The following is a 20,416-nucleotide window of genomic DNA, read 5'->3' on the forward strand; positions in this document are numbered from 1 at the left end:
TGACTATTTACATGAGGCTGTATAGAACAGCATGACAATAGACAGAATCCTAAACCTTCCATATGGCTAGATATGCCCACTATAGATCTATTCATCCCTACGGTTCTTACAAGGTTGGGCAGTCTGTTGGCCAGTCCCAGGCCAGCATTGTTGAAGGCCTGGGCAAGACCTCCTATCCCAGCGCTGAGGAGGCTGTGCATGTCAGTGAGCCCCCCTGGGCCCCCCTGTCCCCCGGCGTGGCGCTGCAGAACGTGTATTGCCTCCTCCAGACGGTCCTCCATTTTGTTTTGCTGTAGAACAAAACATATCAAAACATACCGGGGTAAGTATAACAAACGCTGTTTATTCATCAACTTCAACTCATCCAGCTTGCTTCAGACCAAGGTGTTATTCGTGATCTTTTAAGATATGTGACTACACACGTCCAGGAGTAGGACATGACATGTAACTCACCAGAGCCTGCAGTCCTCCCTCAAAGTTTGGAGAGGGTGTGGCCTGTCCCGAGCCCCGGGACCACTGAGAGGCAGAACCTACAGAGACAGAGAGACATTAAGCATCTGGACAAAAACTTTGTCTTTGAAAATAGTTGGCACAAACCGCAAGAGTGGGGCTGTCCATCTACCAGGCAAACGACCATTCGGTTGAAAAGTAGTCAACCATAACTTGTTATCTAGTAACTCTAGACAAGATGTAATCTAATTATGTCAAATTTCATTAGAGGTTTTATGGTTGGCCATTTCAGACACCACACTCAAAGCACTGGTGTCAAAGAAGAACCTAATCTGGTCGCTCGATTCCACATTGGACCAACAGTGACATTTGCACTTCATCTGCCTGTGAGAAAAAAGCTAATTTTTTGTCATTTTCCATGTGGCTGTAACCTTACACCACAGGATATGGCCCCCTAAGGACTAAAACAGGTGGGATCCGCTAGGTCAGTTCACTGACGTTTTTTCTCTTACACCTACCCAAACACTTAAATCTCTTTAGCAAAATATCACCTTAGCCCAGTGTTCAGTCACAACCGAATAGAAACTAGCTAGGAATCAACCCACCATATAGGACATGCTTTGCTAGATTTCACTAAGGGTTAACCCAATTGTGATCCTCCAAGCTACAGGTGTACTCTCCCTGCCATGTCCTGGGGAAAGGCTAGTTACAGGTGTATTTTCCCTGCCCAGTCACCTGCCATGTCCTGGGGAAGGGCTAGTTACAGGTGTATTTTCCCTGCCCAGTCACCTGCCATGGCCTGGGGAAAGCTAGGTACAGGTGTATTTTCCCTGCCCAGTCACCTGCCATGGCCTGGGGAAAAGCTAGGTACAGGTGTATTTTCCCTGCCCAGTCACCTGCCATGGCCTGGGGAAAGCTAGGTACAGGTGTATTTTCCCTGCCCAGTCACCTGCCATGGCCTGGGGAAAAGCTAGGTACAGGTGTATTTTCCCTGCCCAGTCACCTGCTATGGCCTGGGGAAAAGCTAGGTACAGGTGTATTTTCCCTGCCCGTCACCTGCCATGGCCTGGGGAAAAGCTAGGTACAGGTGTATTTTCCCTGCCCAGTCACCTGCTATGGCCTGGGGAAAAGCTAGGTACAGGTGTATTTTCCCTGCCCAGTCACCTGCTATGGCCTGGGGAAAGCTAGGTACAGGTGTATTTTCCCTGCCCAGTCACCTGCTATGGCCTGGGGAAAGCTAGGTACAGGTGTATTTTCCCTGCCCAGTCACCTGCTATGGCCTGGGGAAAGCTAGGTACAGGTGTATTTTCCCTGCCCAGTCACCTGCTATGGCCTGGGGAAAGCTAGGTACAGGTGTATTTTCCCTGCCCAGTCACCTGCTATGGCCTGGGGAAAGCTAGGTACAGGTGTATTTTCCCTGCCCAGTCACCTGCTATGGCCTGGGGGTAAAGCTAGGTACAGGTGTATTTTCCCTGCCCAGTCACCTGCTATGGCCTGGGGAAAGCTAGGTACAGGTGTATTTTCCCTGCCCAGTCACCTGCTATGGCCTGGGGGAAAGCTAGGTACAGGTGTATTTTCCCTGCCCAGTCACCTGCTATGGCCTGGGGAAAGCTAGGTACAGGTGTATTTTCCCTGCCCAGTCACCTGCTATGGCCTGGGGAAAGCTAGGTACAGGTGTATTTTCCCTGCCCAGTCACCTGCTATGGCCTGGGGAAAGCTAGGTACAGGTGTATTTTCCCTGCCCAGTCACCTGCTATGGCCTGGGGAGAGCCCACTGGAGTAGATGGAGATGAAGGGAAGGTGTTGCTGTTGTGGTCCGAAGGATAAATCTACACAGAAAAAAACAATGAAACAGTCATTCAATAGTCAGATCTGTGATACAGAAAACAGTAGAACAGAAACTCTGCCTTCTCTATTATTTGCAGATTGGGTTTTATCTTAGTCTTGGTAGATAAAATCAACTTTGCATAATCACTGAAGACTATGCTTGATGTGGTCTGTGCCACTCTACTCACTGATGCCAGGGCCTTGCCGATCTCATCTCCTGAGCTAGGTGGAGCTGTTCCTCGGTTGGCTGGGAGGGAACAACCGGGTAGATAGTAAACAATTAGAACTGACATTTTTACAATTTAGAGAAAAGATGGAGTTAAAGGAAGAAACAAAGGAAGAAACAAAGGAAGAAACAAAGGAAGAAACAAAGGAAGAAACAAAGGAAGAAACAAAGGAAGAAACAAAGGAAGAAACAAAGGAAGAAACAAAGGAAGAAACAAAGGAAGAAACAAAGGAAGAAACAAAGGAAGAAACAAAGGAAGAAACAAAGGAAGAAACAAAGGAAGAGCCAAAAAGTGAGAGAAAAACAGACAGGCAGATAAAAAGACAGTCTACAGAGTGTCAGTGGTAGACAGTCGTACCCATGATGCTGTCTGTTCCATTGATGGGGGGTGTGTGGTTGGGGACTCCGTAGCCAGCGGACCCAGGGTGAAAGCTCCCGTTCACCTCGCTGCCGTGCAGGGGGTAGTTCTGGGGCGAAAGTGGCAACGGCTGGCGCTTCTGCACAAAAACAGGCTCAAAGTCATTCTCTGGGCGATGAGTGAGAGAGAAATGGTAATGTATTCTATACTACTATATAGAGAACCAGCTAGTGTGTGTTAGTAGTCGCACCAGTCTGTCCTGCGGGTTGATGGCCGTGAAGGGGGCGGGCTGGCCCAGGTGAGGGGAGTTACCCAGCACAGCAGAGTAGCCCGGCTGCCCCATCGGCCCGGCAGAACTCCACGGGTCAGGTGAGGGGTGCAGACCTTCTGTCAGGGGGGGAACCAGGAGGAGGGGTGTTTGTGTGTAAAGGGAGTGGTGAGAGGGGATGTTGGGGGTTATAGAGGGGTGTTTGTGTGGAGGGGAGAGGGTGGTGAGAGGGGTGTTTGTGTAGAGGGGAGTGGTGGTGAGAGAGAGGGGGGGGTGTGAGGGTACAGGGGAAAGGGGGATAGAAAGAGCACCCAAAAATAAGACAAGGGGTCACATTCGCCTGATGACTCCATCTTACTGTACAGACAGACGACTCACTAGCACACTGCCATAAGGTGTTTCAACAGGGAGGATGAGACAATTCAGGCAGTAATGTGGCACATACATTATGGCCAGTTTATTAGGTACACCAGCCTGTTCACAAAAATGGATCGCTCCTACAGACATCGACTCAGGTGACCGTGGATTGCTATATAAAGCAGGCACACGGCAGAGGCATTCAGTTACTGTTTGATTGAACACTAGAATGGGCTAAACAGGCGTAACGGTCTAAGGCATGGCAGTGCTTGAGGTGTCACTACAGATCCGGGTTTGATCCCGGGCACTGTCGCAGTTTTTTGTGACCAGGGGACCCATGAGGCGACGCAAAATCGACAGGTTTGCCCGGCCGGGATGTCCTTGTCCCATCGCGATCTAGCGACTCCTGTGGCACGTCGGGCGCAATGCACGCTGACACAGTTGCCAGGTGTACGGTGTTTCCTCCGAAACATTAGTGCGGCTGGCTTCCGGGTTAAGCAGGCAGTGTGTCAAGAAGTAGTGCGGCTTGGCAGGGTCGTGTTTCAGAGGACAAGACTAACTAACAATTGAATATCACAAAATTGGGGAGAAAAAGGGGTAAAAACAACAACAATTCTTACAATAAAAGAAAAGAATTGTCAAAACAAGTGACTGAGCACGGTATGAGAGTCTGTGCCAGGCCCGCTGGTTCCAGTATCTCAGGAACACTCCCATCAGCTAACTACAACAAGAATTGTCTCCAGAAAGCGATCAACACTGGACAATTGAGGAATGGAAAAATGTTGCCTGGTCCGACGAACCCTGATTCCTATGGAGTTAGGCAGTCAGGATTAGGCGTAAGCAGTATGAGTCCATGGCCTCATCCTGCCTGGTGTCAACGGTACAGGCTGGTGGTGTAATGGTGTTGGGAATGTTTTCCTGGCACACGTTAGGTCCCTTGATACCAATTGATCAACGTTTCCATTCCCCGTAGAATTCAGGCTGTTCTGTATGCAAAGGAGAGTCTGACCTGGTACAAGATAAGTGTACATAATAAACTGTCCACTGAGTGTATATGACATCATTGGTCAGCTAAAATACATTATTTCAATAAATCACCTCACCCAAAATGGCATTTCAGACAACTTTCTCCATGTTGCAGAGGTAGTAAAGTGGGTAAACCCATAGTGCTATGTATATTGTGTAGTTTAGGCCCCCAGACATGATCTGGTATACACTACACTAACCTTGCATATAGAAGGAGCCGGGGTAGCCCACGTTCCCAGGCTTGGAGGCGGGATACCCTGCAACGTCTCGGTTATAGTCCTCTCCCGAGGCTGACGCATACACCTACAGAACACACACAGTAGGGAGATGGGGGAAAATCGGACACAGTAAAAAAAGGTTTCAAGTTCATCTCACAGGCACAAGTAGAGTGAAATGCCTTCCTTACAGGTTCTAAACCCAACAATACAATAATCATATCAATGTAGTACTAAAACAACATGAGGTACAACAAACAAGCAAAAAAGAAATAAGAACACGAGAAGTAATTCATATACAGGGTCAGTTTCAATATCATATATACAATGTGCAGGGATACTGGAGTGATAGAGGTAGATATGTATAGAGGTAAGGTGACAGGGATACTGGAGTGATAGAGGTAGATATGTATAGAGGTAAGGTGACAGGGATACTGGAGTGATAGAGGTAGATATGTATAGGGGTAAGGTGACAGGGATACTGGAGTGATGGAGGTAGATATGTATAGGGGTAAGGTGACAGGGATACTGGAGTGATGGAGGTAGATATGTATAGGGGTAAGGTGACAGGGATACTGGAGTGATGGAGGTAGATATGTATAGGGGTAAGGTGACAGGGATACTGGAGTGATGGAGGTAGATATGTATAGGGGTAAGGAGACAGGGATACTGGAGTGATGGAGGTAGATATGTATAGGGGTAAGGTGACAGGGATACTGGAGTGATGGAGGTAGATATGTATAGGGGTAAGGTGACAGGGATACTGGAGTGATAGAGGTAGATATGTATAGGGGTAAGGTGACAGGGATACTGGAGTGATGGAGGTAGATATGTATAGGGGTAAGGTGACAGGGATACTGGAGTGATGGAGGTAGATATGTATAGAGGTAAGGTGACAGGGATACTGGAGTGATGGAGGTAGATATGTATAGAGGTAAGGTGACAGGGATACTGGAGTGATAGAGGTAGATATGTATAGGGGTAAGGAGACAGGGATACTGGAGTGATGGAGGTAGATATGTATAGGGGTAAGGTGACAGGGATACTGGAGTGATGGAGGTAGATATGTATAGGGGTAAGGTGACTAGGCATCAGGATATATGATAAACAGAGTAGCAGCAGCGTATATGATGATTGTATGCGTGTATATATATATATATATATATATATATATATATGAGTCAGTATAAATGTGTGTGAGCAAATTAAGTAAGTGTGTGCGCGAGTGTGTTGGAGTGCCAGTGTGCTTGAGTGTGTAGAGTCCTGTGAGTGAGCATAGAAAGTGCAAAAATACAAGGGTCAACTCAGATAGTCTGTGTAGCCATTTTGTTAGCTATTTAGCCGTCTTATGGCTTGGGGATAGAAGCTTTTCAGGAGCTTGTTGGTGTCTATGGCTTGGTTGGCTGGGGTCTGTAACATGGTATTTTCTAATGATTCCCAAGTGATCTGAAATAGTAGACTGTGTGTGGTCAAAACCTTGTATCCTGTCTTGATTAGGCCACCCACCCACACACATATTGAACACTGCTCAAATGGTTGGTATGTCAATTGAGGAGTACATATGTACTCTCTTTTTACTGCTTAATTCAAAATCAACAGCCTCTATGGCATTTGAGGACACTGGGGTTTTGTCTTTACTATTGAACTAAGCAGTGTGGAAGGTTTTCTTAGGGGATGTTCTGTTACTAAGACAACAAACAGATTTTAAAACAGACAAGAATTCCACACACACAGTTATAGTAAAGTATCCTTTAGAACTAGCCTATACAAAGTACAAGAAAACTCTGTGTGCTCCTGTACAATCTGCTGGATGTAGGTTCAGTAAACTGCCTTGAACCAATGACAGGGAGGCTGCCATTAACCAAGAACCATATCTGAACTCCTTATGTTATGTTACCAAGACAACAAATTAATTCTTTACTGGCTCAGAAGGAGCCATAAACCCAAAGTTTCTTCTCTGTGATCTCAGGGTCTTACGGCTAGGTTTGAGATGTATACGGTGTGTCTGTGCTAGTGTGTGTCTGTGCTAGTGTGTGTTCTGGTTAACACACATGATCCAGTCTTCTCTCAGGCTTACAGAGCATCACACAGAATTGATAGTTGTCTCTGGCATGTCACTAAAGAGGTGAAGGTCCTGAGGTTGTGAACTAGCAGATGCCACAGAATCAGCCCAATTCTGGCATGCATGAGATAATAAAACTATGGGCCAGACGACTCAGTTCCTACACAGTGAAGTTGTTTCTCTAATTTGATTAAACAGAGAGAGGAAGAGAGGAATAGAGGGTGAGAGGAAGAGAGGAAGAGGGGGAGAGGGAATGGAGAGATGCACTCCTAATTACTGTGCCATCTGCCCATTCCTGGACTGCAGCCAACTCTACAGGCAGCTGGGATAGAGGGATGGGGGAGGGAGAAAAAGAGTGAGATGGAGGAAAAGAGAGCGGGGGAGGGTGAGAGAGAAACAGAAAGGAGGGTTGGAGCAAGTAGAATTCACAAGAGGGAGATGGAGAGAAAAAAAGAGGGAGGGGAGAGAAGGAAAAAGATGGAAGGTGAACAGTCGACACTGTATAGAGGAGGTTTAGTGAAGTCATCAAGCCTCATTCTTTACCTTAAGCAATGGACGGGTGAGAATGCTGGGCTGGAAGGAATGCATGCACATCCATAAAATAAATGGCCTACAAATAAAACCCACTATAAATACAGAAGTCTAAATAAATGAATGGGTGAATGAGTGGGGCTCAGTTTATTTTTTCACCTCGTTGGCAATGCAAAAGCACACAGCTGTGGGGCTGGAGGCCCTCTCTCTCTCTGCCAGTTTGGCTGCCGTTCTAAAATCCGGGGTTATAGTCTGGGGATTGGTGTGCGTCCACATTACACACACTGACAATGAGGGCTGGGAGGCAGTTTAGGCATGGGGGATGCAGAACATGTGTGTGTAAGGGAGTGGGTTGGGTGAATGTTTTAGATGAGGGAGCATTCCTGAGAGTGAGTGGGGAAAGGTTTGAATATGGTTGGGTGACACGGTTTCTTGCGTAGGTGGGCTCATTTTGGGTTGGAAGGGGCAAAAGGTCTGAAACAGGTTTGTGTTCTTCAGGGACAATAGGCAGACTAAGGTGTGGCAGTCTGGTACTAGGAGGTAATGGTGGGAGGGAGGCAGTACTTACTGAAGAGGGCAGGCCAGGGGGAACTTTCCTGATCTTTTTTGGCTGGCCATCTGAGGAGACACACACAGTGAGTACATAGATGAAACAACAGAGTTATGAATGCAGTGTTAACAGTTCGGGCATATCGATGAATGGGTTCATTCATGCTGTGAATGGGTTCATTCATGCTGTCCATTAGGTAAGCTCTGTGCTGGTAGGAATATGTCTTTATGAGCCCTTATAAATGCCTTAATCAAACAGAATCTTATCTTATGCAACCAGTGTGTTTATGCAATGGTGTCACCCCCCCGCTCCTCCCATTGAACCCCTGGCTGGTTTAGCAGAAGTGAGATTTCTCTGGTTGTTATTTTAAACATCAGTAGGAGAAGTGAGGGTAATCACAGTCCTACAAATACACCAGAATAAAGAGCTCCTTCACATAGTAATAGTATTAATGGAGTGGATATGGTCGTGAATTCCATGTGATTTTACAAGGGACCTGCCAATTAGGTGACACTATGAATTGTTTCATGTAAATCAACTGCAGTAAGCATTAGCAGTAGAAATAGAACTGGAAGCTAATTTAAAAAAGACCCTCCAATGTGACCAGAAGGAAACACCATGGAACACTGCTTTACATTGAAATGTCAGTTCTACATTGGAATGTGTGCTTTATCTTCCTTGCATTCTATGGGATAATATTCTGCGGTTTCTGTCCTTACCCATGCTCTCCTGGGTGGATCTCCTGCGAGGATTGAACTGGGAAGGGTAGAACTGGGAGCCTGACTTCAGACCCGAGGGGGACAGGGCATCAGGACTGGGCATGGGCATCTCACTGGGCATAAAGCCCGGCTACACGGGAGGAGAGAAGACCAGGTCATTCACACAAATACTGCTAGAGACAGTAATGTTTGAGAGGAGACGAGAAGGACGAGGGGAGCAGGGCGAGGGGACGAGAAGGACGAGGGGAGCAGGGCGAGGGGACGAGAAGGACGAGGGGAGCAGGAGAGAGGATGAGAAGGACGAGGGGAGCAGGAGAGAGGATGAGAAGGACGAGGGGACAAGAAAGACTAGGGGAACAGATTCACAATAAAAATGACTCAGAAGAGACCACAGCTACAGATGGGAGAGCTAGTCACAAGAGGGGAAAAAACAAGTTGGAAAATAAGTGACTGATTTTACCTGTGCTCCAAAAGAAGAGTAAGGTCCTCGCTCAGCTTTGCCTGTAAAAACAGATAGAGGGACAATCAGGGCAGGACATGGTAAAAACCTTTAAAGGCCGTTTCACTCATCTCCAGCACATTAACAACCAATCTGACCTGTTCACCTTTCTCCAGTTGGGCGCCCCTTATCTGCCACCCGCCCGCCGTGTGAGGTGCTCTATATGAAGGGTTGTATTTATGACTTTAGACAGGAGCAAAACAACTTGGCTCGTTATAGAGGGTCCGAGGGTAATTAAAGCCTAACCCCCATCTCTGCTCTCCTGACAGCTCAGCTGAGAGACACACAAACATGCTATAGGTCACACTAATCCCTTGGGAGAGGTTTGTTTGTGCTCCTAAACCCCTCACACCCCCCCCCCCTCACCACCCTTTGTCATGATGGGGACATCCAATCAGCTGAGCTAAATTAAATGGAAGGCCAGGGAGAGAACCTGTTCCAGATACAAGATCTAAAACATAGGCCAGGATGGAGGAAATATATTCAGATCTCCTTACCCACAATTCCTGAGCCGAACATAGGGGTGGAAGCCAGGCATTCGTGCTCATTGTAATGAGTTCCTTCACCATAACCCTGGAGGGAAGAAGAGAAACAGACAAAAGAGAGAGATGAAGAATTTAAATCAAATGCTGTGTCTTAAAACAGATTCAACATGACCATCTACAAGCAAACCGCACAGTGCCTGTGAGCTCTTTGGACCAAACTGTTACATCCAGATAAGACTAGTCATATGGATGAGTAATATCCCCCGGTGGACGATATCAAGGATATGGATGAGTAATATCCCCGGTGGACGATATCAGGGATATGGATGAGTAATATCCCCGGTGTAAGAACATGTTGATGTTGATACACTACATGACCAGAAGTATGTGGACACCTGCTTGTCGTACAGCTCATTCAAAAATCATGGACATTAACATTGAGTTGGTCTCTCCTTTACAGCTATAGAAGCCTCCAGTCTTCTAGGAAGGCTTTTAACTAGATGTTGGAACATTGCATGACTTGCTTCCATTCAGCCACAAGAACATTAGTGAAGTTGGGCATTTAGGCCTGGCCAGAAGTTGGTGTTCCAATTATCCCAAAGGTGTTCGATGGGGTTGAGGTCAGGGCTCTGTGCAGTCCAGTTAAGTTCTTCCACACAGATCGACAAAACATTTTTGTATAGACCTCGCTTTGTGCATGGGGACAATGTCATGCTGAAACAGGAAAGGGAATGCCCCAAACTGTCGCCACAAAGTTGGAATTACAGAATCGTCTAGAATGTCATTGTATGCTGTAGCGTTAAGACTTCAATTCCCTGGAACTAAGGGGCCTAGTCCAAACCATGAAAAACAGCCCCAGACCATTATTCCTCCTCCACCAAACTTTACAGTTGGCACTATGCATTGGGGCAGGTAGCATTCTCCTGGCATCCGCCAAACTTAGATTTGTCCGTCAGACTGCCAGATGGTGAAGTGTGATTCATCACTCCAGAGAACACGTTTTCACTGCTCGGCATTGCACATGGTGATCTTAGGCTTGTGTGTGGCTGCTCAGCCATGGAAACCCACTTCATGAAGCTCCCGACGAACAGTTCATGTGCTGACGTTGCTTCCAGAGGCAGTTTGGAACTCGGTAGTGAGTGTTGCAACGTGCTTCACCACTCGGCGGTCCCGTTCTGGGAGCTTGTGTGGCCTACCACTTCGCAGCTGAGCCATTGTTGCCCCTAGATGTTTTCACTTCACAATAACAGCAATTACAGTTGACCAGGGCAACTCGAGCAGGGCAGAAATTTGATGAACCGACTTCTTGGAAAGCTGGCATCCTATGACGGTGCCACGTTGAAAGTCATGAGCTCATCAGTAAGGCCATCCTACTGTCAATGGTTGTCTATGGAGATTGCATGGAGGTGTGCTCGATTTTATACACCCGTCAGCAATGGGTGTGGCTGAACTAGCCGAATCCACTAATTTGAAGGGGTGTCCACATACACTATATACACACACAAAAGTGTAGTGTGCAGTGTTCCCTTACCCGTCCCTGGTTGAAGGAAGGGCTGTTCTGTTCTCCAGATGCCCAGGGGGTAGAACCGCTTCGCTCATCCATACCTAGAACACAGACCATGGAACACAGGGTTAGACCTGAGAGGTGTTGGACTGGAAAAGGAGGGAGAAAAGGAGCAACTAAATACTCAATCTAAATTACCCCTAGTCCCCCCCACCTGAGCATTGATAGGTTTGAGTGGGTTGGAAATGTGTGCAGAATATGCCAAAAATTCCACCCAACCAATCAAGGTGGAGCATTACCATAACCTCAATACCTATCCAATCTTTTCAGAGCCACACTAGTACCTAGAAGATAGATGCTGGAGGGTGGCCTGCTTCCGAACTGCCTGGCAGTGCTCCAAATAACCTTTGGTTGAGCACTGCTACTTCAGCTCCCAGTGTCCACTCTGCCACTAACATGCTGCCGCGGGTTCACCAGACACGATCAGGACACAGGTTGAAATATCACAAATTAACTCTGAACCAACTATATTAATTTGGGGACAGGTAAAAAAATATATATTTTTTTAAATGTATGGCAACATTTATGGCAATTTAGCTAGCTAGCTTGCTGTTGCTAGCTAATTTGTCCTGGGAAAAAACATTGGGTTGTTAATTTACAAATGCACCTCAAAAGGTCCTCTACACCGACAAAAGGGTAACCAGAGTTTGTTTTAGTAATCGCTCCTCCTTCAGGCTTCTTCTTTAGACTTTATATGGAGGTTGGCAACCAACTTTAATTTAAGGTGCATTACCACTACCAACTGGACTATGGACCTCAGTTCATCTTTCTTAAAAACCAATGAGGAGATGGGAAAGACGGGACTTGCAGTGCGTCAAGCGTCACAAATAGAACCAAGTTCTATTTTAGTGCCTGGCTACGCAGACACATGTGAGCAGTGTGGGTGCAATGCTTGAAAAACACGTTAACTGTCTTTCAAAGATGATTTGTAAAAATCAAAATAACTTCACAGATCTTCATGGTAAAGGGTTTAAACACTGTTTCCCATGCATTCAATGAACCATAAACAATTAATTAACATGCACCTGTGCAATTAAGGTCACAGTTATGAAAACTTAGTACATGTTCATACAAATATTTACACATGTTAAGCTGCTGAAAATAAAACGCAGTTGAAAATAAACAGTTTTTTTTTTGCAGAGTTTGTGTGTACATTTATTTTGTGACAGGAGCAGTGTGGTCAGCATGTTAGTGTGGCTAAGAGCTGTAGGAAGTTTGAATAATTAACACCAAGCATGAGGCTCCTACAATCATCCTCAACATTTGTCATTCTCCCACTTCACTCCTTTACATTTTTCCACAGCAACGCAGTAGCAGTTAATATCCCCATCCCCTTACACCCTCTTTGCATGACAACAGACTAAGGGCTACACATTAACAGAAGGGACACAAGTCATGTAGCCACGTTGTCCCTGGTCAAATGATTAGCATTGAAAAAAGGGGAAAGTAGGAAGAGTGTTTTAAAAATTGGTGAAGCAGCAATTCTCTCCCTCCATCCTCCTCTCTTACCACTACCCAGCATCTCTGGGGGGAAACTGTGGCTTAATTGTGGGCTGATCTGCATAATAGTGCATATTAATGAGGCGCTGCTCTATGAATATTCATATTTTTTTGTTTTGTTGTCTAATTAAAAAAACAGAGAGGCGGAGGCGAGCGGGTAGGAAGACGACGATCAGCCATCGAGGAGAATGATGGTCCAGAGTGGAGTGAGCTGCTACATCACCGTGACAACTGATCTATAGGAGAGATGCCAGCGGAATGGCAGATGGAGGAGACGAGGGGCTTGTTGCCTCAACGTGATGTCACTCTCCATGTCAATCAGTAGTGAGGAAATGTACACAGCAGAGACATAGAACAGCACACAAGGACCAGTCCCTTCCTCTGCTGAAAATGACAAGTGTTTCTCCTAGTCATTTCCCAGGGAGATCGCATAGGTGCCAACTGAAGGGATAGTTCACCAGGGACCTCACGATATCACCAAACGCAGGTGCCGATACGATATGTATTAGGATTCTCACTATTCTATATGTAGTGTGATTCAATAATGTGATATTTGAAATTTGATGTTCCAAACATATTTCTCACCACATGCCTGCTGCACAGGGATTAGAGAGTCATGAGAAAAACAGTTTTGATCAGCCATGGAAATAAAAGTGCTGAAAACATATTGGCTCCCTATTTATAAAAGATGAACAACAAGCTATGAAGGACACACACTGAAGTTTTGGTGCAAGTACAGCAGGTAGAGCCAACTAGAAATACAATCAAATACAATATCCCGATATGCAACTATCAATCCACCCCCCCATCACTGAGTGTAAAAAACATTAACACCGGTTCTTTCCATGTTAGACTGCCCAGGTGAATCCAAGTCAAATCTATGATCCCTTATTGATGTCACTTATTAAATCCACTTCAATCAGTGTAGATGAAGGGGAGGAAACAGGTTAAAGGATTTTTAGGCTTCGAGACAATTGATACATGGATTGTGTGTGTGCCATTCAGAGGTGGAATGCGCAAGACAAAATAATGAAGTGTTCTTGAACAGGGTATGGTGGTAGGTGCCAGGCACATAGATGTGTCAAGAACAGCAACGCTGCTGGGTTTCACGCTCAACAGTTTCCTGTGTGTATCAAGGATAGTCCACAACCCAAAGGACATCCAGCACACTTGACAACTGTGGGAAGCATTGGAGTCAACATGGGTCAGCATCCCCGTGGAACATTTGACACCTTGTGGAGTCCATTCCCCGACGAATTGAGGCTGTTCTGGGTGCAACTCAATATTATGAAGGTGTTCCAAATGTTTGGTATTCACCCACATTTAAATGTAATCTAATAATAAATATATATATATTTTTTAAACTTTGTCACAGCTTAGCGTTTGTACCTTTTGGCATGTGCTAAACAGCTAGCCTAAAAATCACCTTCTGACTACTTGTACAGACCACAGTCTAGATATCCACAAGATGCGTTAAACTTGAGGGTAACCATCTCCATAACCCTGTCGAGGGCTGCCAAGACAAACATTATGAGGACGTCTTGGTGTGGTCTCCTCCTCCTGCTAAACCAGGCCGGACCTCAGATGCCATCTTCACAAGCCACACAATCCACATTCCCCTCAAGTCAACAGTATGAATGGGCGCCTAAAATGGAGTCATCTGAAGAATGTGGAAGACTTAGCATAGCCGCTGGGGTAGGAAATGAACACGGTGGGTATCCCTTACTGCTCTTTAGGAAGACTGACAAGGGCAAAGGAGGGGAGATCCAGATCTGAACTGACACCGTGGGGATAAAGGAGAGCTCTGCAGGTACCTAGAACCCCTGGCCCTGGGCTATTCACGGATTCTCCTGGGGAGGGAAGGGAGAACTGGAAGTAAGGAGGGAATGGAGAGGGGGTTTGGAATGCATTGAAGGAAGTGCTCTCCTAGACCTTCTGGGTTAAGTTGTAAGTAGCATCACGACTCTTATTGCAAGGTATTTTTATGGTTGTCCAGGGATTTGAACTGTATTTAAAAAAAAAAGGTATGGAGGGAAAGTTCATTTTAACCAGGGAGATACAAATATGAAGACTGTTTCACACCACACAAATGGCTCACATTGAGAGGGAGAGCGCAAGTGAGCAACTGAAGTAAAACATCAAAATAGCTTTCATGCATATTCATTACAAATTCACATTTTTTTATTCCACATTTTCCTTCTAATTAACAGAGCTGCTGATTAGTAGATGAAGGAGAGAATAAGTAGACTCCTCTGTATTGCTCAAACTTCAAATGGCTGCCTCCTACAAGTCGTTGCCATGACAGCCTGATATAAGACACTACTACAACAGAGAAAACAACAGAGCTCCTGTCCACAAATCCCTGGTTTCACACATCCATAGAAATGGTTAGAAGAAAGGACCCCGTATTGAACTCCACATTTTATGGACTCAAAGTATGACAAATTAACCAATAATCTTGACAGTGGTTTCTCTACTATGTTGCAGAGCCATTGCTGACTAGAACAACCCTAACATACGTGAGGCAAGGACTTTACACCTTAACCACTTTTATAGGGTTTGCCGGGCAGGGAAACTTGTGTGCGTGCGTGCGTAAGTACGTCAGTGAATGTCTCAGAGAGCGAGAGGGTTGAGTCAGGACAGACACGTTCACTATAGCGAGCCTTCCCTTTAAACCCAGGCCTCACCACCCCTTTAAGAGACTGAGGCTGGTCTATAATTAACACAGGAAGAGATAGTGGAAACGGAGCAGTCAGTCTGAGTCACTGGCTCTGAGGCTACAGGACTAAAACACAGGGAACATGCAGACACATGTACACACTTAGAGGTGTACTGTCTGTCTACACTTTCTTCTTTCTCCTGTATGACAGAAATGTGAGTCACCCAGACAAGGCAAAATGACTAATAAGTATTAAGGAGCGCGATTGTGATTTAAGGAATGTCTAGAATGGAAATGCAACAGTATGGCGTGTGATGCGTCTCAAATGATTCATACGAGCCGGTGTTAAGATGCCGAGAGGACAATATTAAAACACCAATTTGACATTAAACTTCAACATGATTAGGCATGCTACTTTAATATTGAAGATATTTTTGAAATGATTGAAGTTAGAAGCTACAAGCATTAGGCTAAATCCTTCAGAAAATGCTGACCTTAGTAGCGGGCTCAACGCAACTGGAAATCCTCTTTATATTCTGGACAATGTATGTTATGTTTAAAGCTCTGTGGTTTGAGCAGTCAGACATAGTATGACTCTAGACCACACAAGGAATCCAATTCGTATGCAAATCTGATCCGAGTTACTAAATGACCAATTCCATTTCCATTCACATGAAGGAAACTTCCTAAAGAACAGAAAGTTCATGCAAAACACACTCTGCTCTTCTGCATTTAGCCAAACCCAGGGTTTAAAAATACCAGTTCAGATTCTCAGTTTCTGGTTGCCAATAAATGAAACTTGGTTGGAAGTTAGGTGGCACCTCAAGGGAATCGCACATACCCACCTAATGTCAGAGAGAACCAGGGATGCATGACAGCTCCTATGGGTAGAAGTCTGTCCTTGACACAGATCAATGATCAGTTTACCCCTCCCCCAAAACAGACCTTAGCCCAGTATCCAGGGCAAATTCATCCTAATCCATGAGTCCTTGACAATACATGGCAGCCATTTTACACCCGACAGAGATGAGCCCGAGCACCAGAGAAAAACAGCCATTTTACACCCGACAGGGATGAGCCCGAGCACCAGAGGAAAAACAGCCATTTTACACCCGACAGGGATGAGCCCGAACACTAGAGAAAAACAGCCATTTTCCACCCGACAGGGATGAGCCCGAACACCAGAGAAAAACAGCCATTTTACACCCGACAGGGATGAGCCCGAACACCAGAGAAAAACAGCCATTTTACACCTGACAGGGATGAGCCCGAGCACCAGAGAAAAACAGCCATTTTACACCCGACAGGGATGAGCCCGAACACCAGAGAAAAACAGCCATTTTACACCCGACAGGGATGAGCCCGAGCACCAGAGAAAAACAGCCATTTTACACCCGACAGGGATGAGCCCGAGCACCAGAGAAAAACAGCTCATCTAAATCAAAATCTATATAAAAAGGCAATGCAGAGAAGATACTAACTAATGGTACCAAGGAGAAGGTATGGCAGAGAGATCCAGAACCTTCCCTCAGAAAGCCTCATCATTCTCATTGTGAAAATATGGGTGGGGTGAGGGGGCTGGGGGGTTCCTGGGTGAAATCATACACTGGGCCACATATGTTGCCTGCCTATCCAGTTCTCTCTCAGCAGCCAAGACCCTTTGTCTGGGCCTCTAATGAGCATTGTGGAGACCTGGGCTGAGGGCTGCAAAACAATGCCAGGAGCAGCCGTTGGATTGAGAACAGTAAGGACCTTTTGTAAACGTGCACCTTTTGTTGCTACAAAATAAGATCTAAGTGGCACTCAAGCTGTAGTTTGGGTCCCTGGCCTCAACCCTGCCCGTCCTTTTCATCTTATTTCTGCTACTTCAATATCCTGTTTCTATTCAGTTAGGAGCTGAAAGGACCTACAGCAACAGTTCAGAGGTTCGAGGAGGGTGAATGAAGGTGGTGGAGGAGAGAGGATGAGGGCAAGTGATTGGGGGAAAGAGGGTTGAAGCAAGGTGGTTTGAGACCGAGAGAGGACAGTAGTTGGATGTGGAGCATGGTTCTTGTGTTGATCTTTGGATGGTTGTCAACAAGAGGAGATGGGGCCTATCGAGGGATGGTGGTTGATTGGAGGTGAGGAGGAGCAAAGAAACAGAAATATTTTTTCTTCCACCGGTTGAGAGGTGGGGGGTGAATAGGGTCATTCCCATCACCCCACTGGTCTTTACACCCTCAGTAGAACATGGAGAGGCAGCAGCTGAGAAGGTGAGGGAGGGGGACACCTGGAGGGGGAAGGGGGGGGGGCTGGTTCAGTCTGTTTTAACTAGCTTCTTTCCCTCATTAACTTTCCTTTATGATCAATGATCTAGCAGGACGAGACAGGTGGAAGCAATATGGTGGAATGCTATCCAATCCTTTGAACCCTCACTGGTAATGAAGGACAGCATGCCATTTTAGCATATTTGGAGTATTGATACAGCTACTGGGATTTGACTCCAGACAGCACTCCCCACGAGGGCTGTAGGGGGGATGGAGGGGTCAGAGGTGGGACAGTGAGAGGGTTCTAGGAAGGAATAAGAGAAAGTATAGTTGGGCCTGTAATAGCCTATCACTGTCATGCTGTTCCTTTAATAACCCTCAAATCAATTTCCGCAGCCCCACAGAAGTCAAATTAGCATAATTAAAATCCCCATAAAAAAAATGTCCGTTTAAGATAGCCCATGTAACAACAAACCCTCTGCATGTCTAAGTCTCAATCCACCAAATCCACCGCTGTCGGCCTTCCGCATCTTTGGTGAAAGGTGGAGGAGCTACAGCGGTGTTTGTCAGACCACGAGACATCACGGAATTAGTCTTCTCACAAAAATGTCTGTAGCGTGGAACGGTTTGGCCTTCAAACTATTACGAGCCCTTTATGGATGGGTGAGACTCATGAACAGCACCCACCGAAAGTGTTCACATTTTGTTGTATGACAGCCTGAACATTTATTAAATTGAGATTGTGTCACCGATCTACACATTAGACCATAGTGTCAAAGTGAATTTAAAAAAATATTCATAAAAAATGTAAACATGAAGTCCTGAATCAAAAACTATTCAAGCCCTTTGTTATGGCAAGCCTAAATAAATTCAGGAGTAAACATTTGCTTAACAAGTCAAATTACCTGCATGGACTCACTCTGTGTACAATGGTGTTTAACATGACTTGACTACCCCCATACCTCTCTGTACCCCACACAGACATGTAATGTCCCTCAGTCGAGTAGTGCATTTCAATAACCAAAAGAATACAACTAAATATAGGTCAATCGCTCAGCCCTACTGTCTAGCAATGATCAACCAACTTGACAGAGCTTGAAGAATTTTTCAAAGAATATTGTGCAATCCAGGTGTGCAAAGCTCTTAGAGATTTACCCAGAAAGACTCTGAAAAAGGTGATTCTAACATGTATTGACTCAGGAGGTTGAATAATCAAGATACGTTTTATTTTCATACATTTTTACAAATGTTGGAATTTTTCTTCTACTTTGACAGTGTATTGTGTAGATCATTGACACACACAAAAAAGAACAAAGACAATTCAATCGATCTCCCACCTCGTAACAACAAATTAGAAAAAAGCCAAGGGGTGTGAATACTTTCTGAAGGCATTGTACATGTTGGTTGTTTTACTCTGCGACCCCCACAAGCATCATGTGACCTCTCCCGAGTCGGTACCGCCGATCTGCTGTCTGAACGGTTTGGCGAACAAACTATTATGACCCCTCTATGGAAAGGTGAGTCTCTCACAAACATGTTGGTTGTTCTGCTATAGAACGCCCACACGCCTCACCTGAAGGTAGCCCAGTACCAGTTTAAAAAATGAATGAATTACTTAGAATATTTTTTTAAATTTTACCTTTATTTAACTAGGCAAGTCAGTTAAGAACAAATTCTTATTTTCAATGACGGCCTAGGAACAGTGGGTTAACTGCCTGTTCAGGGGCAGAACGACAGATTTGTACCTTGTGTGCTCGGGGGTTTGAACTTCCGGTTACTAGTCCAACGCTCTAACCATTAGGCTACCCTGCCGCCCCAGGGATAAGTAGGCGTTGACCAATTTTGATCATATTGGTTACATATGAAGAACAATGCTGTTGTACGATCACAGAGGTCACCTGAAGACCATTTTGACTGAAATTATTAAATGTTTGTACCATCCCTCGGCTTTGTTTTTAAAAAATGGGTCGTGGATGGGTATTCCAGCATGACAATGACCCAAAACACACGGCCAAGGCAACAAAGGAGTGGCTCAAGAAGAAGCACAATAACTTGTTGATGCACCCATCCCGTTACCGGGACCATTTAAAATGGGAGCCGCAAACAGTCAGTGCATATTGACTTTATTTTTGTATTAAAACCAAAGGGCTAGTCTTACCAGTGCCTCCGAACTGGCTGCTGGCTAGAGTGGTGGGCCTGTTCTTCCCATTCAACACCGGAGGTGCAAACATCTGAAACGTAGACAGACACAGGGTCAAAAACATTCAAACAGAGACAAAAACATTCAAACAGAGACACGGGGTCAAAAACATTCAACCAGAGACACGGGGTCAAAAACATTCAACCAGAGACACGGGGTCAAAAACATTCAACCAGAAAAAAAACTGCACCGAAGTCTTAAAAAATATTTTTAAAATAACAGAAGTCTCCTTTTGGTATCTATGCTTTGGGAAATGTCTACCCTGTGGCTAAACACTTCATCATTAGTAGTCACCTTCACTAGACTACAGGAACCCAAGCTGCTTACTTAATTAATAGACAAAGTACATTTAACCAATATGGCACGAGGGGGTGTGGTATATGGCCAATACACCATGGCTAAGGCCTGTTCTTATGCACGACGCAACATGGAGTGTCTTAGCCGTGGTATATTGGCCATATATCACAAACCCACAAGGTGCCTTATTGATATTATAAACTGGTTACCAACGTAAATAGAGCTGTAAAAATACATGTTTTGTCATACCTGTGGTATGCGGTCTGATATACCATGGCTTTCAGCCAATCAGCATCCAGGGCTCTAACCACCCAGATATAATAACTTATACTACACCTCTGATGTTACATTGTTTGGTGCTAGGTGCCAATTTAACC

General features: G+C 45.4%; 1 protein-coding gene across 8 annotated transcripts in view; it reads right to left on the reverse strand.

The window, feature by feature from the left end:
• Positions 1-20,416, reverse strand: part of tcf3a (transcription factor 3a) — a 36,981-nt gene that overhangs the window by 9,886 nt on the left and 6,679 nt on the right. For 7 of the 8 annotated variants that reach the window (XM_042328983.1, XM_042328980.1, XM_042328977.1 and 4 more), the window contains 13 exons: positions 19,701-19,773; positions 11,105-11,178; positions 9,586-9,661; positions 9,050-9,090; positions 8,590-8,719; positions 7,889-7,938; positions 4,713-4,815; positions 3,112-3,248; positions 2,862-3,000; positions 2,466-2,524; positions 2,201-2,279; positions 454-530; positions 111-290 (listed from right to left, as the gene is read on the reverse strand). In XM_042328983.1, the coding sequence (XP_042184917.1) occupies positions 111-290; positions 454-530; positions 2,201-2,279; positions 2,466-2,524; positions 2,862-3,000; positions 3,112-3,248; positions 4,713-4,815; positions 7,889-7,938; positions 8,590-8,719; positions 9,050-9,090; positions 9,586-9,661; positions 11,105-11,178; positions 19,701-19,773 (1,218 nt within the window). The remainder of the gene's footprint in view (positions 1-110; positions 291-453; positions 531-2,200; positions 2,280-2,465; positions 2,525-2,861; positions 3,001-3,111; positions 3,249-4,712; positions 4,816-7,888; positions 7,939-8,589; positions 8,720-9,049; positions 9,091-9,585; positions 9,662-11,104; positions 11,179-19,700; positions 19,774-20,416) is intronic. The other variant, XM_042328979.1, reaches the window with a different exon arrangement.

This window comes from Oncorhynchus tshawytscha, linkage group LG10 (genome assembly GCF_018296145.1).
Source record: "Oncorhynchus tshawytscha isolate Ot180627B linkage group LG10, Otsh_v2.0, whole genome shotgun sequence".
Classification (NCBI taxonomy): domain Eukaryota; kingdom Metazoa; phylum Chordata; class Actinopteri; order Salmoniformes; family Salmonidae; genus Oncorhynchus; species Oncorhynchus tshawytscha.